This window comes from Desarmillaria tabescens, assembly GCF_030435595.1.
Source record: "Desarmillaria tabescens strain CCBAS 213 chromosome Unknown EV420scaffold_4, whole genome shotgun sequence".
NCBI lineage: Eukaryota > Fungi > Basidiomycota > Agaricomycetes > Agaricales > Physalacriaceae > Desarmillaria > Desarmillaria tabescens.
The window spans coordinates 1,647,815-1,671,731 of record NW_026848303.1 but is presented as its reverse complement, the minus strand read 5'-3'; the positions used below and the strand labels follow the sequence as shown (position 1 = coordinate 1,671,731).

At 47.0% G+C, this 23,917-nt stretch overlaps 7 protein-coding genes across 7 annotated transcripts; 3 read left to right on the top strand and 4 right to left on the bottom strand.

Moving 5' to 3' along the window:
• Nucleotides 1–337: 337 nt before the first annotated feature.
• Nucleotides 338–10,087, bottom strand: EV420DRAFT_1636960 (uncharacterized protein; the record flags this gene model as incomplete). The annotated part of the gene is made up of 59 exons (XM_060476652.1): nucleotides 338–425; nucleotides 474–528; nucleotides 581–673; nucleotides 723–1,245; nucleotides 1,297–1,531; nucleotides 1,582–1,708; nucleotides 1,764–1,796; nucleotides 1,842–1,920; nucleotides 1,968–1,979; nucleotides 2,030–2,064; nucleotides 2,120–2,162; nucleotides 2,209–2,246; nucleotides 2,303–2,367; nucleotides 2,418–2,470; nucleotides 2,522–2,868; nucleotides 2,921–2,979; nucleotides 3,028–3,103; nucleotides 3,150–3,176; nucleotides 3,227–3,546; nucleotides 3,602–3,702; nucleotides 3,754–3,805; nucleotides 3,853–3,917; nucleotides 3,971–4,019; nucleotides 4,068–4,202; nucleotides 4,257–4,342; nucleotides 4,395–4,410; nucleotides 4,472–4,616; nucleotides 4,668–4,725; nucleotides 4,761–4,810; nucleotides 4,861–4,922; nucleotides 4,976–5,089; nucleotides 5,138–5,234; nucleotides 5,281–5,330; nucleotides 5,380–5,399; nucleotides 5,455–5,831; nucleotides 5,885–5,901; nucleotides 5,951–6,051; nucleotides 6,107–6,211; nucleotides 6,253–6,321; nucleotides 6,379–6,655; nucleotides 6,706–6,849; nucleotides 6,901–6,932; nucleotides 6,990–7,212; nucleotides 7,268–7,299; nucleotides 7,352–7,397; nucleotides 7,445–7,752; nucleotides 7,801–7,862; nucleotides 7,912–7,958; nucleotides 8,009–8,339; nucleotides 8,393–8,432; nucleotides 8,485–8,508; nucleotides 8,558–8,599; nucleotides 8,653–8,775; nucleotides 8,915–9,228; nucleotides 9,291–9,313; nucleotides 9,367–9,408; nucleotides 9,463–9,753; nucleotides 9,803–9,939; nucleotides 9,995–10,087. The coding sequence occupies 59 exons, from the start codon at nucleotides 10,085–10,087 to the stop codon at nucleotides 338–340; spliced, it is 6,708 nt and encodes a 2,235-aa protein (XP_060337209.1).
• A 169-nt stretch (nucleotides 10,088–10,256) lies between these two features.
• EV420DRAFT_1511346 (P-loop containing nucleoside triphosphate hydrolase protein) lies at nucleotides 10,257–12,585 on the bottom strand. Its single transcript, XM_060471572.1, has 9 exons — nucleotides 12,344–12,585; nucleotides 12,212–12,279; nucleotides 11,748–12,158; nucleotides 11,287–11,405; nucleotides 11,105–11,236; nucleotides 10,947–11,056; nucleotides 10,747–10,896; nucleotides 10,553–10,695; nucleotides 10,257–10,495 (listed from the first exon to the last, which is right to left on the bottom strand). Exons 1-9 carry the CDS (start codon nucleotides 12,508–12,510, stop codon nucleotides 10,485–10,487), a joined length of 1,311 nt encoding a protein of 436 aa, XP_060337208.1. The 5' UTR covers nucleotides 12,511–12,585; the 3' UTR covers nucleotides 10,257–10,484.
• A 61-nt stretch (nucleotides 12,586–12,646) lies between these two features.
• EV420DRAFT_1511341 (von Willebrand factor type A domain-containing protein) lies at nucleotides 12,647–15,860 on the bottom strand. The gene is made up of 6 exons (XM_060471571.1): nucleotides 15,546–15,860; nucleotides 15,257–15,496; nucleotides 15,147–15,205; nucleotides 14,455–15,093; nucleotides 14,276–14,401; nucleotides 12,647–14,224 (listed from the first exon to the last, which is right to left on the bottom strand). The coding sequence occupies exons 1-6, from the start codon at nucleotides 15,643–15,645 to the stop codon at nucleotides 12,746–12,748; spliced, it is 2,643 nt and encodes an 880-aa protein (XP_060337207.1). The 5' UTR covers nucleotides 15,646–15,860; the 3' UTR covers nucleotides 12,647–12,745.
• A 68-nt stretch (nucleotides 15,861–15,928) lies between these two features.
• Nucleotides 15,929–17,097, top strand: EV420DRAFT_1511338 (ATP synthase). The gene is made up of 4 exons (XM_060471570.1): nucleotides 15,929–16,270; nucleotides 16,326–16,496; nucleotides 16,550–16,772; nucleotides 16,846–17,097. Exons 1-4 carry the CDS (start codon nucleotides 15,974–15,976, stop codon nucleotides 16,869–16,871), a joined length of 717 nt encoding a protein of 238 aa, XP_060337206.1. The 5' UTR covers nucleotides 15,929–15,973; the 3' UTR covers nucleotides 16,872–17,097.
• An 86-nt stretch (nucleotides 17,098–17,183) lies between these two features.
• EV420DRAFT_1511336 (mitochondrial carrier domain-containing protein) lies at nucleotides 17,184–18,906 on the top strand. The gene is made up of 12 exons (XM_060471569.1): nucleotides 17,184–17,351; nucleotides 17,410–17,417; nucleotides 17,487–17,501; nucleotides 17,553–17,592; nucleotides 17,648–17,919; nucleotides 17,967–18,109; nucleotides 18,163–18,183; nucleotides 18,238–18,254; nucleotides 18,309–18,427; nucleotides 18,480–18,526; nucleotides 18,577–18,711; nucleotides 18,762–18,906. Exons 1-12 carry the CDS (start codon nucleotides 17,329–17,331, stop codon nucleotides 18,795–18,797), a joined length of 876 nt encoding a protein of 291 aa, XP_060337205.1. The 5' UTR covers nucleotides 17,184–17,328; the 3' UTR covers nucleotides 18,798–18,906.
• EV420DRAFT_1710741 (galactan 1,3-beta-galactosidase) lies at nucleotides 18,762–21,151 on the bottom strand (the record flags this gene model as incomplete). The annotated part of the gene is made up of 16 exons (XM_060479615.1): nucleotides 18,762–19,056; nucleotides 19,111–19,241; nucleotides 19,302–19,332; nucleotides 19,379–19,456; nucleotides 19,519–19,635; nucleotides 19,689–19,920; nucleotides 19,983–20,051; nucleotides 20,097–20,137; nucleotides 20,197–20,301; nucleotides 20,353–20,358; nucleotides 20,405–20,523; nucleotides 20,576–20,616; nucleotides 20,673–20,689; nucleotides 20,739–20,835; nucleotides 20,885–20,962; nucleotides 21,017–21,151. The coding sequence occupies 16 exons, from the start codon at nucleotides 21,149–21,151 to the stop codon at nucleotides 19,010–19,012; spliced, it is 1,344 nt and encodes a 447-aa protein (XP_060337204.1). The 3' UTR covers nucleotides 18,762–19,009.
• A 445-nt stretch (nucleotides 21,152–21,596) lies between these two features.
• Nucleotides 21,597–23,740, top strand: EV420DRAFT_1261194 (P-loop containing nucleoside triphosphate hydrolase protein; the record flags this gene model as incomplete). Its single annotated transcript, XM_060467053.1, has 8 exons — nucleotides 21,597–22,118; nucleotides 22,173–22,449; nucleotides 22,505–22,571; nucleotides 22,628–22,822; nucleotides 22,878–23,245; nucleotides 23,292–23,367; nucleotides 23,423–23,584; nucleotides 23,641–23,740. The coding sequence occupies 8 exons, from the start codon at nucleotides 21,597–21,599 to the stop codon at nucleotides 23,738–23,740; spliced, it is 1,767 nt and encodes a 588-aa protein (XP_060337203.1).
• Nucleotides 23,741–23,917: the final 177 nt, after the last annotated feature.

Genomic DNA, 23,917 nt, shown 5'->3' with positions numbered 1-23,917 from the left:
AGCTACGTGTACAGACAGGTATGCAAGATGAATGCGTATGTTCAAAGCAGATGCGGATATAGTATTATATGACGAAATAAATGGTCCCCGCCTTCTATGTCACTGGTTGTGATGGCCCAAACATCGATAATAATGATATTAGATCCGCTGCCGAGGCAATATTGAGTTACTCATCAAGGACAACCAAATTAACTTACCCTTCTTCAGTGGTTTACTAAAGAATGCGTTCATGCCTGCACTCAAACACAGCTGCTTCGTCGATTCCTGGCAATCGGCACTCAACGCCACAACTGGGGGTGGATTAAGAAGACGAGGTCGTAATGAAAGATATTATATCTTACTTGGTAGCATGACGGGACACTTCCGCTTGTTCTCTAGCATCCGTATCCGCTTGGCCGCCTCCACACCGTCGCATATAGGCATATCTGAAAGAGAACGGTCAATGCAACAGTGAGCCGTACACAAGACTCTACTTGCGATGATCAAAGAGCGCTACTGTGAAATATCCAGGATCCCGTGATTCCCATTCTGTAAAAAAGCTCGCTCAATATAGACAGAGACAGAATCAAATTGAATCTACCTGAAATGGCTTCGTTTCCATTAGATGTTGCTGTGACGTTGAGTTGATACCGTTGCAGTTGCTTGACGAGGAGTTGCTGCGCGATAGGGTTGTCTAAGCGGGTCTTCAGTTGATACATCAATCCCAAGGAATGCCCACTCACCTTCCGCGATGAGGACGTTGCCATACAGAGTACGTTGTGCCGCGGCGACGTTCTGCACAGCTTTAGAAACTTCGGTGGGCGGAACACTCGGAATAGCATTGGGAAGGTTCTTCAAGCCAGCAAGCGTCTGCAGGAGTCTGGCTTGGCGGGGTGGTTTTGTCATTTTAACAACACCTGGAGTGCTGGTTCCGAAAATTGACTGTCGAGATAAGTTTGTTGTAGGAGTGTACAGGTGAATGATTTTTGTGTCTTGCAAAGCGTTGACATGAAGCGAACGCAGAAAATGTGCAAGTTCACTAGCGTGCTCGTCCGACTGATCATCCAGAATGATGAAATCAAGCGGTGCATGGAGGTTGCTAAAGCTTCGAAGAAACATTTCTGCGTCTTGCATGTTTGATATGAGCGTCACGGTAAAACCAGTAAAGAAGGTTTTCAGCAAAGCTAATGTAACAGTGGACCCCGAGCAAACAAGAATTTGAGGCTGCTGCAAACTCGCCCTGAGGTTTTGGATGTCCAATAAAGACTGAACAGTGTCATGAGATGCGGAGAACATATGAAGGAAAACAAAACGTACCCGTTTCGACTCTTCCGAATGGAAGATTTTGACGGGAATTGTGAACCAGAACATTGAACCTGCATGCAGTTCTGACTGTACCCCAATAGCACCATTCATAAGTTTGACCAGTTGTCTCGAAATGGACAGGCCTAAACCGGTACCGCCGAAACGCCGAGTCGAAGAATTGTCGGCCTGCTGGAAAGGTACAAACAGCAGTTCGACGTCGCTTGGCGAGAGTCCTATACCGCTATCCCTGATATATCGTCAGTAAGGGAAACAATGCAGACAGAATCGCACCCTTACTGGATAACAAATTTAAGATTTACTTCATCAGAAGAGGACGCGGATGCAGGGTTCGCAACCGAGCAGGATACTTGGACATAACCCTTTTCCGTGAACTTGACGGCATTGCCAATTAGGTTCATGAGCACTGAAAAGAATATTGAGTACTTGATCGTAGCCAGTAAGCAAGCACCGTTCATTACCTTGGCGGATGCGGGCATCGTCGGCATAAACCCCTGAAAACATTAACGATGAGCTACTGGACATTCGAATAGGCTTACATGGCGGTACATCGGGCTCGATATTGAAAGAGAGGTCCAGTTTTTTTGCTGCTACGGGAAGCAACAATTCCATACAATCCTAAAAGAATAAATGCCAGACCACACTATGATCCGGTGTCGGCTTACCGCTATAATGTTCTACACTTATGAGTCAGCAACCCAGGTGAAAAAGTGACATCGAAACTTACTTCCACCAAAAATCCGCACGGTTCAAGCTTCAGGGCTGATAGTAGAGCTTCATGTCATTGGTTGTCCGCAGAGTGGAATAAGCAGCTAACCTGAGGCTTCGAGCTTGCTGTAGTCGAGGATAGAATCAATGATCTACGGCAAGTCAAGATCGTTGCTTGAGAACAAGGAACAAGCATACCTTCAACAGTAGCTCGCAGGATTGTTTTGCCGTTTGAACTGATAGCAGATGCATAAGTGATCTTGATGAGTAGCAATGTAGGTTCGAATCTCACCAATTTCGCTTTGGCCGGGATTCAGCTCAGTTCCGCTCAGTAGATCAAGAAGACCGTAAAAAGAGCTAAACAAAACCGATGAGTTGTCAACGGCAGGCCAGGAAAACAACCAAACCTGAACGGGGTTCGTAACTCGTGGCTCATTGATGCCAAAAAGTTGCTCTTAATCTGGACACAAAGGTCAACAATAGGTCAAGCTTGATGATCGAACGGAAGCACCTTCGTGGCCTTGAGGGCATCTTCTCGACTCTTACGGGCAGTTTCTAGAGCATCTCGCTGAGCAGCAATCATTTTCAGATTCTCTCTGGTGCTTGCTTGAACAGAACGAAATAGAAGCGCATTAGATATACTGATGCTCGCCTGTTGACATAGAAGTGTCAACATTATCACAATGTTCTGTGAAAACGAGTACTTCGAGGACACATAAACTGTCCCGAACGTTTGACCACGGTTGCTGAAGATAGGTAAACATATGACGGATCGATAGACTGTCTGACGGGCTTCTGCTGCGAATCGAGAGTCAGACGCAGCATCGTCGAACAGAAGTCGCTCCTTCGAGTTGATGGCTGTGATAGATATTAGATCCAATGAGATAGCCTTCATATCTTCACGACATACTGTGCTGAATTATCGCTTTTTGCAAGGGATTTGCAAGGCTTCTGACCGGCCGTGGGTGCCTGTGATAAGTTGAGCTAAATGGCGAAAAAAAAAATTGCAGAACGCACTCATATACTTGGCACTGCTCAGGTGGTGTCATGCTCGTTGCGACAGTATAGTCTCCATCTTCTCGTGTAATAACCACTAAGAGATGTCAGTACACCTTCATAAGGCCAAGTTCTTCGCATACCGCAGGTATTTTGGGAACCCGAAGTTTCTCCAATGTAAGTCAGTATAAGTTACAATATCCTCCTTCCAGAAACTTACCGGTTGCAATCTCTGTCAACCTTTGTAACGCTATAGACGTATTGTCAGAGTACTCTACAACGCGCAATTGAGGTGAAATCCGACCTGAAAACAGGTTGATGTCACTCGAAATATCCTTACTCCATTTCAAGATGGACGCAAGATCAGAGGCACTCAGTGTTGATTCCTGCTCGTCACTCATAGTGGTTTTTGTCTGACCGTAAGGGAAATTCGGATCGTCCACGGTGGCACTCTCGGTTTGAACAGCAACATCAGACATGAATATAGGTCGCTTCAGAGGATACTGAGGCCGGCTTCCCACCACCGTATTGAGATAATTCCTAGTGTATGATGTTATATAGATTCTGTGGGAGGAAACGGAAATACATTGCTTACACGATGCCTTGAGCTCCCCACTGTGAATGTCGAGATATGCCGCGACGTTGTAATTCGCTTCCCAGCCCTTCGACACCTGTGCGTACGAAATGACACCCTTGCTAAATCAATGTGAGCGGAGCAGCAAACTCAAGGGAAAAAAAACGACAAACAAGATAAAGACCCCATCCTTCTTCCAAAAGCCAGTCATGGTTCACTGCTAACCTTGAAACGATCAATACGGCATGATATTGAGCTGGACCGAAACTTACTTGACAGCAGTGTCGTACTGCTTGTTAGCGCTTGGTTTGTTCAACAGCGAAGACAATTCGGCGTCCTGGACAAAATCTTATTAAGCACTCCATGACAAAGAAATTATGTTCGATGTACCACGAGAGCTACCCATGTACTGGTATTCACTGGACTCGGAGATAACCACCTGGTAGAAAATAAGGATGCGATCGATGGTAGATGCAGAGTAATATACTTCTTGATAAACCTCTGATTGAGTTCGATCTGTTTTAAGTAACGGATGCGTGTCTCTTCAGTAACGTTGCGCTTTCTCATGCTAGATATCATGGCCAGGCTGTGGAAAAACAGACCATATCGGACGTGTCGGTGACTGAGACCCTTTATGTCAAGGCAAGCTTTGAAAAGAACCGAGATATATACTGACTTTGGGTGCCTATCTCTGGCATCATAGACGGAGAAACCGAGTTCGGCGGCTTCGTCAAAAAAACCCAAGCAGTAGAAGCCAACAATCTGGTGTTGTTCGCTCAATTACCATAAACGGAGAAAGTCGCGATGCTATCACCTTAAAGGCATTGTACCTTTAAAGAGAGGAAGATAAGAGTCAAATGGCAGTGAAAGTACTCTGATTGACGGTCTCACCAACTGAACGCAAGAGTCGGATTTCCTGACTGCTCTCGTAACTGTGTCAGGTACTCAGCCTCGTTGAATGCATCTGTGTCGAAAGCAGTATCGGCAGAACGAGCATAGGTGTAGCCTCCCAGAGCACGGATCACGTTGAGACAGCCTGACAGACTTGAGATGTGACTACTAGTTTGGATGAGTAGAATCCGCGTACTTTGGGCTAATGCGATGATATCGGCTCCGCTGGCTGCCTGTTTGATTTCGTTGACACACTAAACATTTTCTGTTAGCGATGAGTGTATCATACGAACAATCGTTTAAGACATGCATCTTCCGCCGCAGTGACCAGTTCGTTTACTAAAGCACTTAAGTCTGATTTACAGTCTTGATACGGAACCAATGCTCACTGTGTTCGCAAACGAAAAGGCGCGTTATGATCGCATGGACTCGCGCGAACGCGGTGTAGACCCTAGGCGAAGCCATCAGAACCGAGAACAAGAACTGATGACCGATAAATCTCACCGGTCTCCTGCACTATTGCCGTACTGAATTGCCTCCTCTAAACGGGGGATCATTGTGCTGATGTGCATACTGTCATATCCAGATACCATGCTACAATAGAGCACCTGCGCACGACTGCAGAAAGAGTTGAAACTTATATCCAGCTAAAGAAAAACGGCAAACCATTTTTCACTGCTAGAACCATGTCGTTCTGCTATGCGTAAAGCTAGTCTAGCAAGATCAGCAGAAAATCGATACAACTCTCGTTGCTCTGCGGCACCTACAACGCTTAAGAAGACATAAAGTATAGCATAGCCGCGACGTACCTCCAAGTGCCCAGAAGAAGCCTAGAGCAGTGCCCGGAGCCATTCCATTCCTGATGGCTGCGTTCATCATCAACCCATTAGACAAATCTAGCCACTGACCGTAAGGCTTGTTGGATAGTCTGGAAACAAGGTCACATTCCATTAAGGGTCAAGGGATCTGCCAGTCGTACTCACAGTCAATCCAATGACATCTGCAAAAGCAGGAGATGTACTCCAATATGCATTCATGCCAGCATCATTTAACAGCTCGACGGCTAATAGATGTCTTGGGTCTGTAGTGCGCGGGATAGAGAGAATCTCATCAAAGCCAACAGCTAGAATCTCATTCTTTACTTCTTCGAACATTCTATCGGCCTTTCTTCTGGTCGGAGCAGGATCAATCTCCACGCCAAGAATTTTCAACGCTAGTAAATTGTCACTTAAGGCATCCTTGAAATTTCCTCGCATCCAGTGATTACGGGATCTAAGCCGCAGGAGAAACCCTGTTTGCTCTGGCCGTTGAGCATGCAGCATACAATCTTGGACTAAGTCATTTGAAGTGTTGAAATCCCCTGGAAGGAGCCTTTTAGTGACAGACGACAAGGTCGTTTGAGAGACGTTTTACCTGCCCAGTTTGCTAGCCTGATACTTTTAATCAGCTAAAGACTTGGCAAGGAGGCAGGATACTCACGATGCAATACGAGAAAAAAGGTGGAAAGTTCGTTGGGGATGTTCTGACCACGGATCGCCTCGAAGAAGCGCGCGTGCGCTATGGAAAGATCGGATAGCAAGCTAGGCAAAGGATCATCAATCCCTGCAACCATCTAAGATGACGTCTTCTAAGTACCTCGTGGGCGCCCCTGGTCCACGCAGCCTCGCCGGCTTCAATGAGAACAGACAAAAGTTCGTCTCTTTTGGGATGGTCGTGCAAAAGGGTAAGGCATCTAGAATCCTACGGTTGGCACATGGCATTGGAAAACATATGGAAGATACTTGCCGTTTGGCGTGCTCCGCAATTCGGTAAACATCTACCGGTGTCTCGTGTAACATCATCAGGACGATCTAGGTGGCAGAGAGTGCCTCAGGGTGATGCAGACAAGTGTTCTAAAACTAACGTACTCTGAAAGACATCTTTGCAGCCACGTCCTCCGGCAGATTGGCTGCTTCAGCTTGTGCTGCTTGACGGTATCGATCATGAGCGAAACTGCACATATCCCTAGCTCGCTGGATAAGCCATCCTTCATCAAGCGCTTTTTGAAGCCCTAGAATTGACTTTCGAGGACTATTAGTTGTGTCCATTCTATGAAAGGTCAAATAATCTTCGTGTTCGTCTTCGCTGCTGCTGCCGCTTGCATCCTCCAAATGCATCATCAAGGCAACTTCAGTAACTTTGAATCTATATGAAGAGGTGAAATGATGTCACGCGATGTTCTCGAGAAAACGTACGATTCTCCAAATAACGCAGCCCAAATCAAGTATTTCCTAGCTTCTTCAGGAAGTTCCCTGAGCTGCGATACGAGAAATGTGAGATCTGTAGGATCCAAAGTTTTTTCAGTATCAAGGCTCGACTCAATGGCAGCCATGTCATATCTATAGGGTCGTTAGACACAGAGATCAAGCCAGCCGTAGTTGGAGACGTACTGCCAAGAATTGCGTTCCCAATTGAATGTGATCTGTCCGACACTGCTATTAGTGGGAAATCTACAGGAGCGAGATGAGTGTCATCGTACGAAGTTATGCCGGTGAAATGCGTTCAAAATACTGCGTGCCGAAAAGGCGTTTCCTGAAGAAGCCGAGTAGATAACGCGAGACAGCGGCGCACAATCTTCTTTGGCCCGGTGGAGCGTTTTAGAGACCAGGGACGAGATTGCATTGTACGATAGCGGTTCCAAGGTGATCCAAGTTGGCTTGGAGCGACTACTGAACATGGACCGGACTCGCTCAACGACGTCACTAAATATATAATTAGCATAAAGCAGACAATGTAACACGATGTGGATAAGCCCACCCTTTATCTGAGCGGATTGTGGTAAAGATGAGCTGTTAGACTGTTGAGACAAGGAGGCAAACTATATAACGTATTCAACCGTACCATTCTACTCTTTGAGTTGATGAATGAAGACACAAGATCAAGAGTTCTGTCAAGCCATTAGTCCCTTACAAGGAGCAAAAAGGAAAGGCGTACGATTCATCTGCTTCATGTAAATCATCAAGAAAAAGAGCGAACAATCGCGTCTCAGCAACGACAGTAAAGACATTCTCCACCAAGGTTTGGAACCGAGCACGCAACTCGCGACTTGACAAGCGTTCCTTCGGAGTATCAAGGTGAATATCTAGGAGCGCCAAAACATCCCTGAGCTCCGGGGTTCCTTCATACAAAAGGGGCGCATTTTGAATTTGAGGGCCCAAACGCTCCTTCAGAGCCGTGACAAATCGATGCACATCCGTATGAAAGACCATCAATTGCCGAAGGACGGAAGAGAGACAGCTAAGCTACGCTTCGTTCATAAGATGTATCGGGTGAGGACAGATATGGCTCACTAATGCCGAGAACGGCGCCGAATCGACGTTCTGAAATTTGGCATGGCCCCATAGTCCATGTGCTAGGCAACCTGATCAGTCAGTAGTAATAAATCTAGAAAGATGACGCACATCGCCATTTAGCTTGATTGATCAGTATCATGGAGCTTTTTCCGATACTGGACGGACGTTAACCTATTACCATAACCAGAAAGCGGAGTTCACTAACCCGGGAGGTCCAGCAACTACCACCACCTGAGCTCGAGCCGTTCGGGGTCTTGAACGTAATGAAGTCCTGAGTAGACCGTCACTTGTTTGTAATGACGAAGTGATGCTCGGCGACACGGAGCTTTGGTCGTAAGGTGTGCTTCTCGACACGGATCTGGTCACTTCAGTATTCATTACGTTGGACTTAGATGATACACCACTGCCCGAGGACCTGGAATCGGTGTGATCCTCGCCGTTGCCTGTTCCTGTACCCTGGCTCCCAGAAGATGATATCGATATGTATCCTTTTGATGCAGAAAAATGACGCGAGAAGCTGGTGGACGTATTTCGGACTTGATTCTCAACTTCAATCGACGATTCTTACGAAACAACAAAGTGCACTTACTAACGTTCCTGATGAGCTCTAACTCTTTGTCGCGTCCGAACTGAAATATATTTAGTGAGCCAATAGTGACGTCAGCGCTAATTAAATCGTACCAAAGCCAAAGGTAAAGTGAATTCCTGTCCAAAACGTAAATCAACGCATATCAACGAAAGGCTGCTCGCGTACCATAAACCTGTCCTGTAACGCAATGTCGAAGTGAGGTATGAGCTACAACCGAGATTAGTATACAAATACACCAAGTACAACCATCTCGTACTGACTTCGGTAGCAGAAGTATCAGCAGATGCGGACACCGACACGAGTAGTCGTCTCTGACACTCGATCAGGTCGGTTTTGAGACCATAGGCGCTCTGATATCGTGAATCTGGATGTTTGGCCAGAAGCTGAGACGATAAGAGTAGTGTCATTGTCATTAAATGACCAGAAATGTGAAAAGTTGAGACATGCCTTATCAATTATAGAAGCGAGAACTTGAGGCACATCGCGTCGCACGTCGTGTACAGGCATTGGTCTCTTCTGTACAATGGAATGTAAGAGCTCAAGCGGTCCGCCTTCAAAAGGCATTTGGCCTCGTCCGACGAGCAAAGTCCAAAACAGTATCCCAAGGGAGTATAAATCCGTCCTGTGGTCTTGGGTCGTGGTTTCGATGCCGCCTGTTTGCTCCGGAGCAAGATAACACAGGGCTTCTTTCACTTTAACTTTCTCGGATTCGTCGAAGGCTTTGAGCACGAGTGAGGACGGAGAACCGGACTTTTCTAATGAGATAGCTCGGTTTCCAAAGTGAACAAAGCGAACATTTCCAGAATGTGCGTTGAGATGAAAGGCATTAGCGCGGACTTGCGGAGGTAAAACACCGGTTAGTAATAAACCTACTGGGAATGAAGGACGTGTCCGTTACCTTCGCGGTGTATTATGCTGGCCCTTGATGTAACATTATTGAGACCTATATTTTGGAAACATAGAAAATAACGTACTTGTGCAGGCTCTCTAAGCAATGCGTTGCTTGGATAGCAAACCTGTAACGTCAATTCGAAAGGCCGAACATGAATCGCAAACGACCATGAACTTACTCTAGAAATGAGGCCAAATCCATGATATCAAAAGCTTCCATTTCCTCGGTGAAATCGGGCTCCTCAATCCCAAGCATATAGATGTCCCCATGGGACGACGATGGCCGGACACGCGACATATCAGCCAGAAGTAACTCGTTTATTTTGGATGGGGGTAGATAGCGTCCGAGCAAGTTCGGCCCAGGGTGAAACAGCAGTAGCACGACGACATCGCCGTTTTCCTTGGGTATACTGATGAAATCTATCATGCGCAAAGCAGGATTGTCAGACGATAATGCCATTCTCCCAAGACTAAATGTTTGTTTTAGTTTTTTCTGCGAAGAAGTATACTATGACACACATGTGAGCCTCCCTCTCCAAACACATTGAACCGTTGGACTGGGCTGGAGAAATCTTTGCTAGGACGTTCGAGCTGTCCTTCAGACTGCTACCCTCCGCGAGATAAGTCATGCTACCAGTGTCCTCCCATGGCATGGCCTAGATAAATACCGTGTTTGCTGAGTCTGTCATCATGAAGGGGCGATCCACACACCTTCTCGAACGTGTATCCAGGAACAGAGAGTATGCCATCTGCCGGCCTAAAGTAGAGGTTGGGCAGTGTTGGAAGGCCAAATTTTCTGCGCATAGGTCTCCTAGAGTCAGCAGGAAGCCTTGATGGCAGACGTCCCTCCTCTATGAAGTCGGACAAAATCGTGATTGGTCGTGTACGAAGGCAAGAAAAGCTGCTCTGACTGGCGAGCACACAACAGTACGATGCAGAGTCAGCGAGGTCTAGCCAGGTCCAAATACCGTTACGGGGCAAATATGGCAATATTGACATTCACCGTACGTCATTATAACCTTAATCCTTAGGCGCAGTTCTAACTTCTTACTTGGTACCTTTCGGTCAATAAATGTTCGCGTTATACTCTACTGGAGAGAAGTGTTTATTCGTGAAACATTTAGAGTAGTTTTACAGCGAAAAAAAAAGTACCGAAGGACAAAGTAGACAAAAGGATAACAAGAATACAAACATAATCACCCTAAGATGTCACTAAGAGCAGTCGGCAGTCAGCAAATGTAGGAGGTTCCGTTTATCGAAAGCACTCACTATAGCTAGCGGGGTCAATGTGGTCTGGCAACTCAGGTATAGCCACCTCAAACCTTGACTGTATGGATTCCAACACCTGCTGATCACTGTCGGAAGAAACAAACGAAACAGCAAGACCCTTAGTCCCAAACCGACCAGCACGGCTAGAACCTCACGTCAGTGTCATCCACTTGATCTGACAATATGACACGTACCCAACACGATGCAAATAACTGTCGGCATCAGGTGGACAATCGTAATTGACGACGATGTTTACTCGCTCAACATCTATACCACGACCAAAGATGTCAGTAGCGACAAGAATGCGCTTCTCGAATGCTTTGAAAGCGGAGTATCGGTTGATGCTGCAATTTCATTGATGCGGCTATTAAAGATGAAGGTGAAAGCCACTAACCGCTCCTCCTGCTGAAGACCAGAATGGATACTGATGCTAGGAAAATTGCACGACACAAGCAGTTTGTCAAGCTCGATTGCACGGGCAACAGACTTCACGAAAATGACAACCTAAAAAATATTAGACAAGGGGATGTCAATAACAAATGATGTACTCGCTTGGTTGAATTCTAACGTATCCAGCAAGTCGTTCAACTTCCTGTTCTTCCCACTCTCCTCCAATTTGACGTAATGCTGTTGTAAACCATGCAGGGTAAGTTTTGTCTCGTCATCAACAAAAATTTCAAGGGGCTAGAACAAACTAATCAATAATCGCGATTACGCAGAGAAATGAGGCTTACGTTCGCCATGAATTTTTTGCAAGTGACCCGTATCTCCTTCGCCAGTGTCGCGCTGAACATCATGACTTGCTTGTGGTGAGGCGTAGCTCGGAAAATTTCTTGGACGTCTCGTCGCATGTCTAATGGGTGGTGTCGCAATTAGATGAAATGGTCCATACGGTGTGCAAACGAAAAAAGGAATCGAAAAGAAAAAGGCGCCCAGACTCTTCGGTAACGGCGACATCCTCGAGTGCTCGATCGAAACCTCCTCTGACTCTCTTTATCTCGGCGAACCAGAATTCGCACAACCCTCAACTAGTCAACGACTATTCCCGAATCCTGCCCATAGCTACTCGGGATCGAAGGTAGGGGACAAGTCCCATGTGCGCCAACGAAGGTCGAAGCCATGCCCATTAAGGTGCTCGGCAAAGACGAGACAAAAGGATGATGGATGATGTGGGTCCGAAATTCGTATGACTAACCAAGCTGTTCCAGCATTTTATCACACTCGTCCAAGACGAAGTGCTTCACGTTTTTAGCATCCAACACTTTATCCCTCGCAAGGGCATTCAAACGACCAGGGGTGGCAACGACGATGTGAGGGCACTTGTTCTTGTCGCGAAGGGTCTCGGCGTCTTTGGAAACTGGAGTGCCGCCATAGAAAGTGCTGACTCGAACTTCGGGCATGTACTTGGCGAACCGGGTGTATTCGTTTTTAATCTGGAAGGCAAGTTCACGGGTGTGGCACAGAACGAGAACTGAGATTTGTCCGTTGACAGCTTCCAGTTGCTGGAGGGTGGCAAGGACGAAAACAGCCGTTTTGCCGTGGCCAGATTTGGCTTGACACAAGACATCCATTCCAAGGACTGCCTGAGGAATACACTCTTGTTGTACTGTGGTTGAAAATGTCAGTAAAAAAGACTGCATTTCAGGTAGATTCACGTACCCTCTGAGGGGTGCTCGAAACCAAGGTCACTGATGGCACGAAGAAGTTCAGGCTTCAGCAAGAAGTCTCTACGCAAAAAGTGTGATTAAGCATGAAAAGAATCTCTTCTCAGTAAGAAAAGATGTAGCTTACCTGAACCCTGTAGAATGGATGCCAGAAAAGTTTTTCTTGTCGTCTCCATCAGCTCCTGCACCACCTGTGGCTGCCCCGTTGGTGGCTGCCGCTGCCGCTGAGCCATTGGGAACAATGTCATGCTCATCTTCGTAGTCGATAAGGTCTTCGTTATCGTTAGCACTCATGTTGTTATGGAAGTTGATAAAGCAAGGAGAAAAGGTGATGAAGAGACGAGACAAGGAAGGTTGGAAACGTCGTGCACTAGTTAGCTAAGCAGTGCCAAACACAGCCATGCGGCGACGCACGGACCACATGCCCCTTGATTTGCTTTTGATCAATCGTCGTCGTAAATTTTGAGGGCGCATACCTATTTAAAATCAAAGTAATTGTACAGTGGGACCTATGTGCTACGTTAAACATTCAAGCAATAAGATTCTTCGCCCTTTCTACCAAACCAACGACATCCGGTTCGTCCTTCAGGAATTCACGAGCTTTCATCAAGAGATCATCCCGTAGCTCTTTCTGGTCGTCCATGTGTTTCATCAAAAAGGCAACATACAACACCGTCGCCCATGTCTTTTCATCGATTGGTGACAACTCCACTTCGCGAACGGCGCGTTCCCCAAGTATTTTCCGGAAAGGATCATCCAGCCTGAAAGATCCATCACACTGCTGCAACCGCATCAGGTCAATAACGTTCGGTGGTACGAGGGGAGGTGCATCTGGTGGAGGTGCAGGATGTTTAGGACGCAGAATATTATGGTGTTCTGCTTCCGAAGCCAAGCTCACGTGCTCATACTGCGGAGACGGGCTTCGCTGGAGGCGCGCATCCTCTTCAGACATTGGTGGAATATCACTCCATTCTGACCACTCTGAGCTCGAACTTTCGAGAGAGCTCATGGTTGAGTACGTCTCGTACCCATCATCCTCTGACGGACCAGGGCGGTCATTAGAGGATGTCCTTGAACTCGGGAGTGAGGTAACCGAAGGCGATTCGTTGGGCCAAGCGCCGGGTACAATTCGATTGTTTCTAGGTGTAGAACTCGAAAGAGCATTCCAAAAACCAGAAAGAATATTCGTGATTCCAGACGATAAATTTTGAACATTGGATATCCTACCATCAGTTGCGGTACGCGCATTGTTAGCAACGGTTCGGTCAGAAGAGTCTCGTCGAGGTCTCTCGTTATCAGGATCAACAGCGACAAAGGATGTGTGTCGGCTGGTAAGCTGATAGTCCGTTCCAAGTCTGATGATGGCGGCTTTTCGTATGTCCGAGTCAGAAACATTTCGGTCGAACGGAATGGGAAGTGGTGCAATTTCAGCTTCGTGCTCTTGAATCAACCACCAAGCAGCTAGAGTATGCACCATGGGATGTCCCTGATCGGGATCGACAAGCTGAACGAGACGTATGGGAACTGAAAGCTCAAATGGTTCACTGGTATCGTGCCTGCGCCCACGAAGGGTCACTACTCTAGGAGCGACAGCCCCTTTAACTTGTATGATAGCGTAAACGACAAGACGGACTCCGGCGTGTATATTGCTGATAACGGTGGGTGCCTGTTGAAGCATGGGCGGAGGGCGTAGGACCACTGAATGTGCATCCAGCGTAGAAAAATTGACAGATACAGGGGATGCTGACGGCTGGTCCGGAATGCCCCAATCTATTTCAACGTCTTGTACCAACGATGATCGACCCGCCCGAACGAGACGCGCACATTTCCCCATGATGTCCTCCGCCGCTGTTGCAAACAGGCACACACCGTTACCGGCTCGAGCGATGCCTTCGCACATTGCAGAGGAAACAGTTGACCCTATTCCTAGAGTATACACTCGGAGCGGAGAAGGAGAGCTTTGGACGGTGTCACGAATCAACTGCATTGTTTCATCGATGTCATAGGCCTACAAGATATTGTCAGTGCCCAGATACTAACATGGTCAAACACGACAAACCTCTCCATCTGTCAGAACAAAGATTGCAGTTGGGTACTGACGCTGGCGGGACTCCAAGGTGAATTTCAAAGCTTGACGAATCTCCGTGCCCCCATAGTTGGCATCCATTCTGTCAATGTGTGTCGTCTGTAAAGCAAGATAACTGAGATCATTACAATTCGGAAGAGATTAGAACTTACGGCATCGTCAAGTGTACGTTGACTATAAGCCTGACTTATGGCCCATAATCCATCGACGCTGCTACCAAAGCTCATAATATTAAATGTTGTGCCCTGCGGCGGGAGAACCCTCAACAGCAATGCCAACGTATCCTTTGCGGTTGCAATTCGTTCGTTCTCCATACTGCCACTCCTATCCACGAGAAATAGATATTCCTGAGCACTGATGGGAGGTAAATTGAATTTGGGTACTATCGCGAACTGCAGAGCAAGGGTGTCACTCTGCCGTCTGCCGCGACCTCGACTAACCTCAGCGAAGCAGCGTGGCGCATCAAGCTTATCTGCTTGTACGATGAGGACAAAATCCTTTGAAAGAAACGTCTTGGAGCGGAACCTGACCGTTGACCTACGACGAGATGGACGACCGCGATCGCTAACATACTTCGTCTCGGAAATTTCATCCGGATGCGTTGGGCTAACGATTTGTCGGATCTCACCACTGGTCTGAACGTCAACTTTGACACGAATGCGTGTGGTTGCGGAAGCTGTCGCTGCAGAGACCAGGTCTGGAGGTAGCAGCCCATATCTTTCACCAACACACATGGGGAGTTGGAAGCGGATCGAATCTTCGCGGGAATCGTTCATGAGACTCATAACAAACTGCATGCGACGATCAGCCCACACAACCCCACGCGGTCAAGGTGAATACATACAACCAATTTAATTACGGCCGTCTCCCTTGGTAGAATGGAACCGATGGATATCGTGAAGACTAAGCGAACAGTCAACGTCAGTTAATATTTCATCGCTTGTGTTACCGTACTATCGTCTGAGACCCATTCCACCAATGCAGTAGAACGCCCGCTGGCAACTGCTTGTTCATGCTCTTCGCGAGCCTGTAACTTCTCTTTCGCGATACCAGTGATAACCTGGCCCCTGGATGTTCGCATTTCGAAGGAGCATATTGCGGCACTGGCGGGTACGGGGAAGTAATACCGTGCCTTACTGGTAGGATGGTCTGAAGGGTTGACGTAGGTTTGGCTTAGGGTCACTCTGCTGCTCACTGCTGAAGATTAATAAATGCTCATAAATACCGATAAAGCTGTACAAACCATCAAGAATCAGGACCTTGGCAGACATCTCTTCGAGAGGCAGGTGAATCGTATCTTTTGGAACGCCGCCATTGTGTACTATTCCACTGAACGGTTCCATGATTGATGTGGGCAGTGGCTAGAAGAGTCCCCCCTATGTCCTGCTTTGCATCCATCGATAGCAAGAAGCTTAAAACACGAGTCCACGGTCACGTTTGGATCCGGAATAAGCGCCTGGGCACACGCGGTATATTTTGCGCCGCTTTCTCCCGTTTACCACAGAATGCATAGACATTAAGCAATCATTCTGATGATGGTGGTGAATAAGAGCTCAAGTAGTAGTATTCAGGTTAAGTCCGACAGTTCTGTCTATGGGCTTTCAGTCCAAACAGCGCCAAAGCATCCCTTCCGGGAACTCCCTTCATTACTCTGCGCTAACATTCACCGTCATGGCCATGGCATCCCGTCTAGCTCTTCGCGCTCTGGCCCGCCCCCATCCCCGTATCATTTCATCTATTCCTACTGCATCCCGGTCACTCGCGACTCAGCCACCCAAAGACCCAGATGCGAAAGCGAGCGAAATCATCAACAAGCTCCCTTCCGCGCCCGGTCTGCTCACGAAGACTGGTACGGCCATTCTAGGTACCGGTTTGACGGCTGCAGCAATCTCGCAGGAGCTTTATGTCGTTAATGAGGAAACTGTGCTACTTGTGGGATCTGCCATTTTCTTCACGTTCTTGGTAAAGGTACGGGACTTTTTTCTACGTCGCAACAGGATCGTAACGGCATCGTGAATTTTAGGCCATCAAAGAGCCCTATGTGAACTGGGCAGAGGGACACATTAGTCGTATCAAGAAAGTTTTGGACAGTGCGCGGGCCGAGCATACGCAGGCCGTCAAGGAGCGTATCGACTCCGTTGGCCAAATGAAGGACGTCGTGCAGCTTACGCAAGGCCTCTTTTCACTGTCAAAGGTGTGTTCCTATCTGAACATGAATACTTGTGTGTTTACGTATTTTTCTTCCAGGAAACTGTGACACTGGAAGCATCCACCTTTGCTCTCAAACAACAAACTGTACTCGCTGCCGAGCTTAAGTCGGTGTTGGACTCGTGGGTCAGATATGAGCAGCAACAGAAGGAGAGCGAGCAAGCAGAGTTGACCAAGACAGTCATTGACAACGTGATGAAGAGCATCAGCGATCCCAAGGTACAAAAGGATGTTTTGACTGAGGCCGTTGCAGAGATCGAGAGTGAGTTCATTTCAACATGCACTTACTCGTTTCAGTTTCTCGCTTGCTGATGCGTGTGTTCTCTTCCTTCCAGGGTTGGTCAAGGCAAAAGCTGTTTAGACTAGTACACACAAATAAGCAGAGCTGTAGCAGGATGTATATGATCAATGACGTCCACTACATTTTGAGCTGTCATACATGCGACTATTTGTAAGTTAAATGATTTGTGATATCGTCCAGGACACGAAGCTATAGGCTCTTGAGTGTTTTTTCATTGTTTCCAACTATCAAATAGAATGTGGACCACTGGTGTTGTGAATGGAGGAAATTTGGAAATTGAGCCCAATGTGATTGGTTCGGCCGAAGGGCTCCGACGGGCCGTTGCCGAAAAAAGTGCGCGACCCTGAGTAGTAGATGATGGGCTCGGTCATTCCATACTAGGACAGTGTGCCAGTACCAATACGAATACCCTTGAAGGCAGGCCCCAGCTTCGTCGGGCAGGAACGGACAGGTCTCCATTCGCGAGATATTCCTGCGCGAGTCGTTTCTGCTTAGTTCATTCTACCGCTTTCTCCCCATGGCCAACAGTTATCCATTCTGGTAAGTGTACGGCTGTTCCGTTTCTGCGCGGTCAGGATGCTGACTCTGCTTTGCTTAGGCTTGGAGGTACATACGGTTTCTGTATTTTGTGAGGATCTGGCAACTGATGGTTCAAATGTTTTCTCTGAATGTCAGGTGTTGCCGCGTCCAGTGCGTGAAATCTTCATGTCGTCTGAATCCTGCTAATGCTGTTTTTATCAGTGGCCGCCAGCTGCACCCATCCCTTGGATGTTACGAAAGTGTGCGTTCTTTCCAACTCTGTAATACTGCAATCGTCGTTCATCTTCGAATTCAAGGCGAATGCAGACAACGATCAACGAAGCTGGGTCCAAACGTCCTTCTGCATTTTCCGTAATACGCGCCAATGTCGCTAGTCATGGTATTCGTAGCATGTACCAAGGCTTGACTGCTTCACTACTTCGGCAAATGACCTATTCTATGGTGCGCATCGGAGCCTATGAAGATTTCAAACGTCGTCTATCAAAGAACGGCCGTCCCTCTACGATACAGCTCCTCATGGCTGCTACTGTCGCCGGCGCTCTCGGTGGTATCTCGGGAAATCCAGCGGGTTGCGTGCTTTCCGTCCCAGTGTCGAATGTAACTGATGATTGTCAGATATATTATTCGTTCGAATGACTAGCGATATCACTAAGCCGCCGGAGAAACGTTATGGTTATTCCAATGCACTCAGTGGACTAGTCAGACTTGTGAAGGAAGAAGGCCTCAAAGGACTGACAAGAGGATTGGGTACTAACACAGTTTCGTCCTTCCTATGTCCATCGAAGCCGCTCGCTGACGAATTTACTTTTAGACGAGGGCAGTACTTATGAACGTACGTGTTATTTCCCTTGACTTGAGACGTTTGTAATTCTATTTTCCCCACTAGTCATCTCAGGTGTGGTCGTAAGTTGTCGTCACCTCTAACAGGCTCAGTCTACATTGACCTACTCGTAACAGATATGATTTTTTCAAGACATCCTTGTTGCGGCACCCCATACCTATGACAAGTTATCAATTCCAAGACAACCTCGGAGTCCATGTTGCAGCTAGTATCCTTGCAGGCACATTTGCCACCAGTATGTACACTTGCTTTGACGCTGATTGTATTTCTAACACCTGCTGGTGAAGCCGTCTGTTCCCCTGCTGATGTTATACGATCACGCATTATGTCATCCGTATGTTATACATTTTTGATAAAGTACTGAACTCATATTTTCTGTACCAGTCTTCCGGAGACACGTTCCTTCATGTATTGACAACTTCTCTTCGGAACGAAGGGCCAAGGTTTCTATTTATGGGCTGGACTCCTGCATTTATTCGTCTCGGACCCAATACCGTCTTGCTCTTCGTTTTCTTCGAGGTACAGGTTCTTCTGTTAGGACGATAACTCGTACTGAACTCGTTATCTAGCAACTGAAAAAAGGATGGAGCACGCTTGCATCATAACACACTCCTTGGCTTGTACGGAAAGCATAACACGCGTAATTCATACTATCCTTCCGTCGCACATATTCACCCTAGACGTATATAGACAAAATATGACTTATTTACCGTAGATAGTTTAAGGCCTGTCGTACCCCAATTCATAATGTTATTCACCTCTGTAATGATAACGTAAAACGTTGTTGTGCTAAAACAAAACCGAAGCTACCAAAAAACTACGTTGCTGTATACACAATAATCTTATCCAAGTCTCCTGCATAGTCTATCACCTATTCGTTAGTACTGTGCATATACTGAATAGTTCACAGGCACTGACTGATTTGACCAGAACCAAAGGTCAACGAATTCACACCACTTCGGAGGGTGAGTTGGACGGGGACAGACAAAATGACATGTCCGCCGCCTGTATCTGGCTGATCCACATAAACGCCCGTGCCGCCATTAACACTGGTCACAATGTACTTGCATCAACGAGATTGCCTGCGTAGGAGAAACAGAAAATCCGACCTGACAGTAACATTGCGCCACGAACTATCGCCTATCCAAATGTTAGTAATAACATCATAGATTGGTGAAGGCATTACCATTGGCATAATACAAAGAGATCCATTGAGGAGAGCCGGTTCCCTGGACATTGTTGATAGTGACCGTCCCACCATTACCTTGAGACCATGTTGAAAGGATCAGACAGAAACGTGGAATGGAAGGTTAGGATCTAACGAACCCAGCCACCCCACTCCACCACCCGCAGAAAAAGCTGAATCACTAATTAGTGTGGCAGCTCCACTTCTAGTTCCGGCTTCAGCCTCGTAAGTTGTGCCAGTAGCTACAGTGTAAGTTCCTAACGCAAATTCAGCGTCGTTATATATCCATAAGGATTCACTGCGAGCACACCTGCAGCAAGATTCACACTCCAAACGTCCGCAGCGACTATTTGTGGAGATCCAGACGACCACGATAATGGGAACCACATATAACGACTGCTTCCAAGCAAGGATGGCCTCCATCGGTCGCCCATGTATATCGCATCCGATCCCAAAGGAAAGTCATACGCGTTCTGTGAAAAGTATGTTCGAACAGCTTGAGGTGCTATATCAGCCTGGGATGACCATGGCCCTGACAATGACTTTTATAATGCCAAGTAGTGAGAAGCACTCTTTAGTCGATGATAAGAATAGAGGAACTCACCGTTGCAGAAAAATATTTGTTCGGGTTGGGAGCCCATCCAGACGTGTGAGAGGCAAAAAGATAATATACCTGTCAACTATGAGTCTTCGTAGAGACGATCAAAACAAACTATACTCCGTTGCGCTTGATGATACCAGGAGACTCCAGAGTAGAACCTATCCGATAAGGAGTTTTAAGCAAGTCAAAATGATGGAGTAGCCTGAGTCATGCATACCAGAAAGGACGCTAACTTGTGCAGACACATTGTGATAATCGGTAGTCAACCGGGAGATCTTGAAATTCTGATTGTTATCCGATGCATATAGCAGATAGGCAGTCGCTGATACATAAAAATCAGTTCAAGATTCAGTTGCGCCTTCAAGACACATACAATTATCTGATTATGATTAGGATAAATTTATCAGAAGGAACACGAGACATACCGTCGACGAACAGTCCCATGTCCCTAGAATCGGCTCCGAGCGGTTTCCAGCTTGATCTGTACGTATAAGGGCCACACGGTGTGGTAGCGGTTGCGACGCCGACCATGGCGGCGCCGTAACTGGTTCAAATCAGGGAGTGCTCGTGTCTGAAATTCGAAGGGGTGTAATCACTTAGACGAATCAGAGTGGAACCACATAACATATTCGGAGTTCTTAATACGGGGTCAGCGAGAAGGAACGCTACGAACAAAACTAGCGTGTACGATACCTGGGCATTATAGATGACTAGTACTGGTAGTGAGCAGAGATCAAGGATAGTATCGATACAGCAGACCTTTTGGACGTTCAACTATATTCGAAGTCGATATATCCGTACCGGATATGGGAGAAAGAGCATCATTTTGACGGGACCACGTCATAAGATCACTAGACTATTTTCTGTTAGTTCCATGGACCAAACAACGGATGGAATCATGTAACCGTGTAGCATGACACTGCTTTGAACAAAGCACTGTTGTGAGACTTGTCCTCTCCAAACCAGTAGTATGTAGATCCGACCTGATATGCATGGTCTCAATGAGATGGCTACTTTGGGATGGACATGTAACCAACTTTCAAAAATCCGCCTCCGTGCGCCTGTATGACCGCTCCAGAAGTATCAGTCCATGTGGCACCAGGGACAATAACCGCTGCGCGCGCAGTGAAAAGGGAAAAAAGAGAGAACACGGGCAGAAGCCAAGTCTTCATCGTTAGGGTGGAGACACAGAGCGGCAGATCCTAAGAATGCCCCTTTTATGTTTAATCATTGAGGGGGTCAATACGGCGCGTGAATGCCGGAGAGAAGCATATATATCACGAGAAGATGCCCAGCAATAACATCGGAAAGTGCAACAATGTCGCGGGTGGGCATATGCCCCCAGTGTTTAGCCGTCTGACTGTCTATCGGCCCGTTGTCGCATGTGGTTCTAATGAGAGCGATGCGAATCTCGCTCTCATCCGGCCAAGAACACACTTGCAAGTTCCTGCATGACATAGTAGAATAGAGAGTCCCTCCTGCGGGCCGTAGCAAACCAGAGTCACCGGGCTGGGATGCGTGTGCGTGGGAACATCAACTTGGAAAATCATTGAAGATCTAATCTACATCTCTTATCTAATCTATTTTTTTGTTCTCATTCTCTTTCCACCATCCTTCATGGAGGCTTTCCAGTTGTTGTCTAGAGGCGGCGCACAGTTCAACAAGAAGCGTTTTCAAAATGATGTGCAAAGGTTCAACGTGCGTTTCCTTAATCTTGCAGATTCCTCATGTCGCTCAATGGTCAATCAGTCCAAGACAGCATCCAGTTCTTCAAGGAAAGAAGGAAACTCGCCGCTTCCCACTGAGCTTGATTTCTTCAAGTATGCGCAAGGAGGAACCGGAAAGCGCAAGACCAATGTTGCCTCTGACGGGAGGCAAACCAAGAAGCGGAAAGTTGAAGATGCCATTGAGGAAGGCAATGACGACGAAGAGCCTACGCAACCCAGCAATGTCTCGAAATCACCAATACATCGGCATCGTGTTACAAGCAAAGGAGAAGATGTACCAGAGCCTGCCGATAGCTTCGAACAACTGGCAGAACGCTACAATATACCTTCCCTTCTTGAGGTCAATCTGACAAAAAGTGGTTTTATAGAGCCCACTGGTATACAAGCTCACGGAATGCCAATATTACTCGAGGTACGTATTCTATACTGGAATCTACTGCATTGATATGCAACATGAAGGTAACAGTCTCGAGATCTTGCTGCCATATCGCCGACCGGAACCGGAAAAACATTATCATACCTTCTCCCTGTGATATCCTCTCTTGGTGCACCAATATCTGCTACGGAAAATGAAGAATATGGTTTCGGAGTCAGAGCTGTTGTTCTTGCTCCGACAAAAGAATTAGCGCATCAGATTCACAACGAATGCCTGAAGTTATGCCATGGACGAAAATGGCGAGTCATCCTGTTCAGCAAAGCAACCGCGAACACGCTATCCGACAAGCGCGCTAGGGACAAAGTCGGTGCGTCTAAACGCGCTAACCATAAAGTTTCGTAGCTGAAATCTTTTTGCTGCAGATATCATCATTAGTACCCCATTACGATTGGTATCCTCCCTGAAATCTGGAAGCATGGAGCTAAACAAGTACGCTTCTCTGTTCGCCTTCCATTCAAATTGAAGAATAATACCGGCATTTCCAGTGTCCGTTTTCTTATTCTCGACGAAGCCGATCGAATGCTAGATGCAGAGTTTTTGCCGCAAATTCAAGAAATTGTCGCCGCTTGTACTCACTCAAACTTGCAAAAGGCAGTCTTTAGTGCGACGCTTCCTGCTGGTGCTGAAAAAACCGCCATGGAAATGCTTCACAACCCCGTCAGGATAGTCGTGGGTCTTAAGTATGTGCATCGGCTTTAGTTTCAATGTCAGTAACAAACTCAGATTCCTCCGCAGGGACACGCCACTTCCTCTAATTGCACAATCTCTCACATACGTTGCCGATGATCCCTCCAAGCTACCCAGTCTTCTAACCTATCTTGCTCAACCATACAACCCTCCCGTTTTGATCTTTACGTCGACACAGCCCCGAGCGACTTCACTTGCAGAAGAACTAGTCCTCAATAGTGTACCAAACGTCGACTGTCTTCATGCCGGAATGTCAGACAAGGAGCGTGAAGATGCCATCACCCGTATGCGGCAAGGCCAAAGCTGGGTAATGGTATCGACCGAAGTCATGGCCCGTGGAATGGACTTCAAAGGAGTTCGTGAAGTCATCAACTACGATTTTCCTACCAGTGTGCAGAGTTATATACATCGGATAGGTACGTCGGTCTGTCCGGCTGCAATCATATTCCTAATCCCTTCTAGGTCGAACTGGACGAGCTGGCAGAGAAGGGAAAGCGGTAACCTTCTTCACTGACGAAGATGCGCCGTATCTAAAATCGTGGGGATCTCTTTTGAAGTAATACGAAAACCCGACTGATTTCAATCCTGATAAGTATTGCAAACGTATTATTGCAATCTGGTTCTCCAGTGCCAGAGTGGATAACGAAACTACCTAAACCTTCCAAGCTCAAGCGAAGGCAGATGGGAAAAGTGGCGCGGGCTGAAGTGGTCAACGCGGCTCGTAGAATAGGCCGCCAAGCCGCGATCAAGAAAAGGTAAAGAAATTTGGCTTGAAGTTGACATTATAACGGCCATTTAATCCTTCTATTAGGGATATGATTGCCGGATCCAAGAGACGGAAAGCGAAAACCGAGGCAGAGGCAAGAGACAAAGGTTCTAAGGAAGGCGGCGGAGATACGTCAGATGAATAATTAGGGATGAGAACACTGTCCCCGTCTTCTATCACACACGAGGACCCCGCAGAATGACAGATAAGGATCACAATTTTATCTTACAAAATGGAATCAGACCAACAGTGAGTAATGCGAGGGTTAAATAAGGAAGGCTGTTATGCTTCAGTATCTACTCCCAGCATCTCCCCAAGCTCA

What these genes read in the sequence shown, in the direction of transcription:
- EV420DRAFT_1511346 (XM_060471572.1), bottom strand. Translation starts at nt 12,510, where the DNA reads ATGAGTGCTAACGATAACGAAGACCTTATCGACTACGAAGATGAGCAT. An exon ending in TTTCGAGCACCCCTCAGAGG is followed by an intron (nt 12,159 to 12,211) that starts GTACGTGAATCT and finishes TTTCAACCACAG; the next exon opens with TACAACAAGAGTGTATTCCT. An exon ending in TAAAATGCTGGAACAGCTTG is followed by an intron (nt 11,406 to 11,747) that starts GTTAGTCATACG and finishes ACCACCCATTAG; the next exon opens with ACATGCGACGAGACGTCCAA.
- EV420DRAFT_1511338 (XM_060471570.1), top strand. Translation starts at nt 15,974, where the DNA reads ATGGCCATGGCATCCCGTCTAGCTCTTCGCGCTCTGGCCCGCCCCCAT. An exon ending in GCCTCTTTTCACTGTCAAAG is followed by an intron (nt 16,497 to 16,549) that starts GTGTGTTCCTAT and finishes TTTTTCTTCCAG; the next exon opens with GAAACTGTGACACTGGAAGC. An exon ending in GGCCGTTGCAGAGATCGAGA is followed by an intron (nt 16,773 to 16,845) that starts GTGAGTTCATTT and finishes TCTTCCTTCCAG; the next exon opens with GGTTGGTCAAGGCAAAAGCT.
- EV420DRAFT_1511336 (XM_060471569.1), top strand. Translation starts at nt 17,329, where the DNA reads ATGGCCAACAGTTATCCATTCTG. An exon ending in GAGGATTGGGTACTAACACA is followed by an intron (nt 18,110 to 18,162) that starts GTTTCGTCCTTC and finishes ATTTACTTTTAG; the next exon opens with ACGAGGGCAGTACTTATGAA. An exon ending in TGCAGGCACATTTGCCACCA is followed by an intron (nt 18,428 to 18,479) that starts GTATGTACACTT and finishes CTGCTGGTGAAG; the next exon opens with CCGTCTGTTCCCCTGCTGAT.
- EV420DRAFT_1511341 (XM_060471571.1), bottom strand. Translation starts at nt 15,645, where the DNA reads ATGGAACCGTTCAGTGGAATAGTACACAATGGCGGCGTTCCAAAAGAT. An exon ending in AACGTACACTTGACGATGCC is followed by an intron (nt 14,402 to 14,454) that starts GTAAGTTCTAAT and finishes CTTGCTTTACAG; the next exon opens with ACGACACACATTGACAGAAT. An exon ending in TTGTTCTGACAGATGGAGAG is followed by an intron (nt 14,225 to 14,275) that starts GTTTGTCGTGTT and finishes AATATCTTGTAG; the next exon opens with GCCTATGACATCGATGAAAC.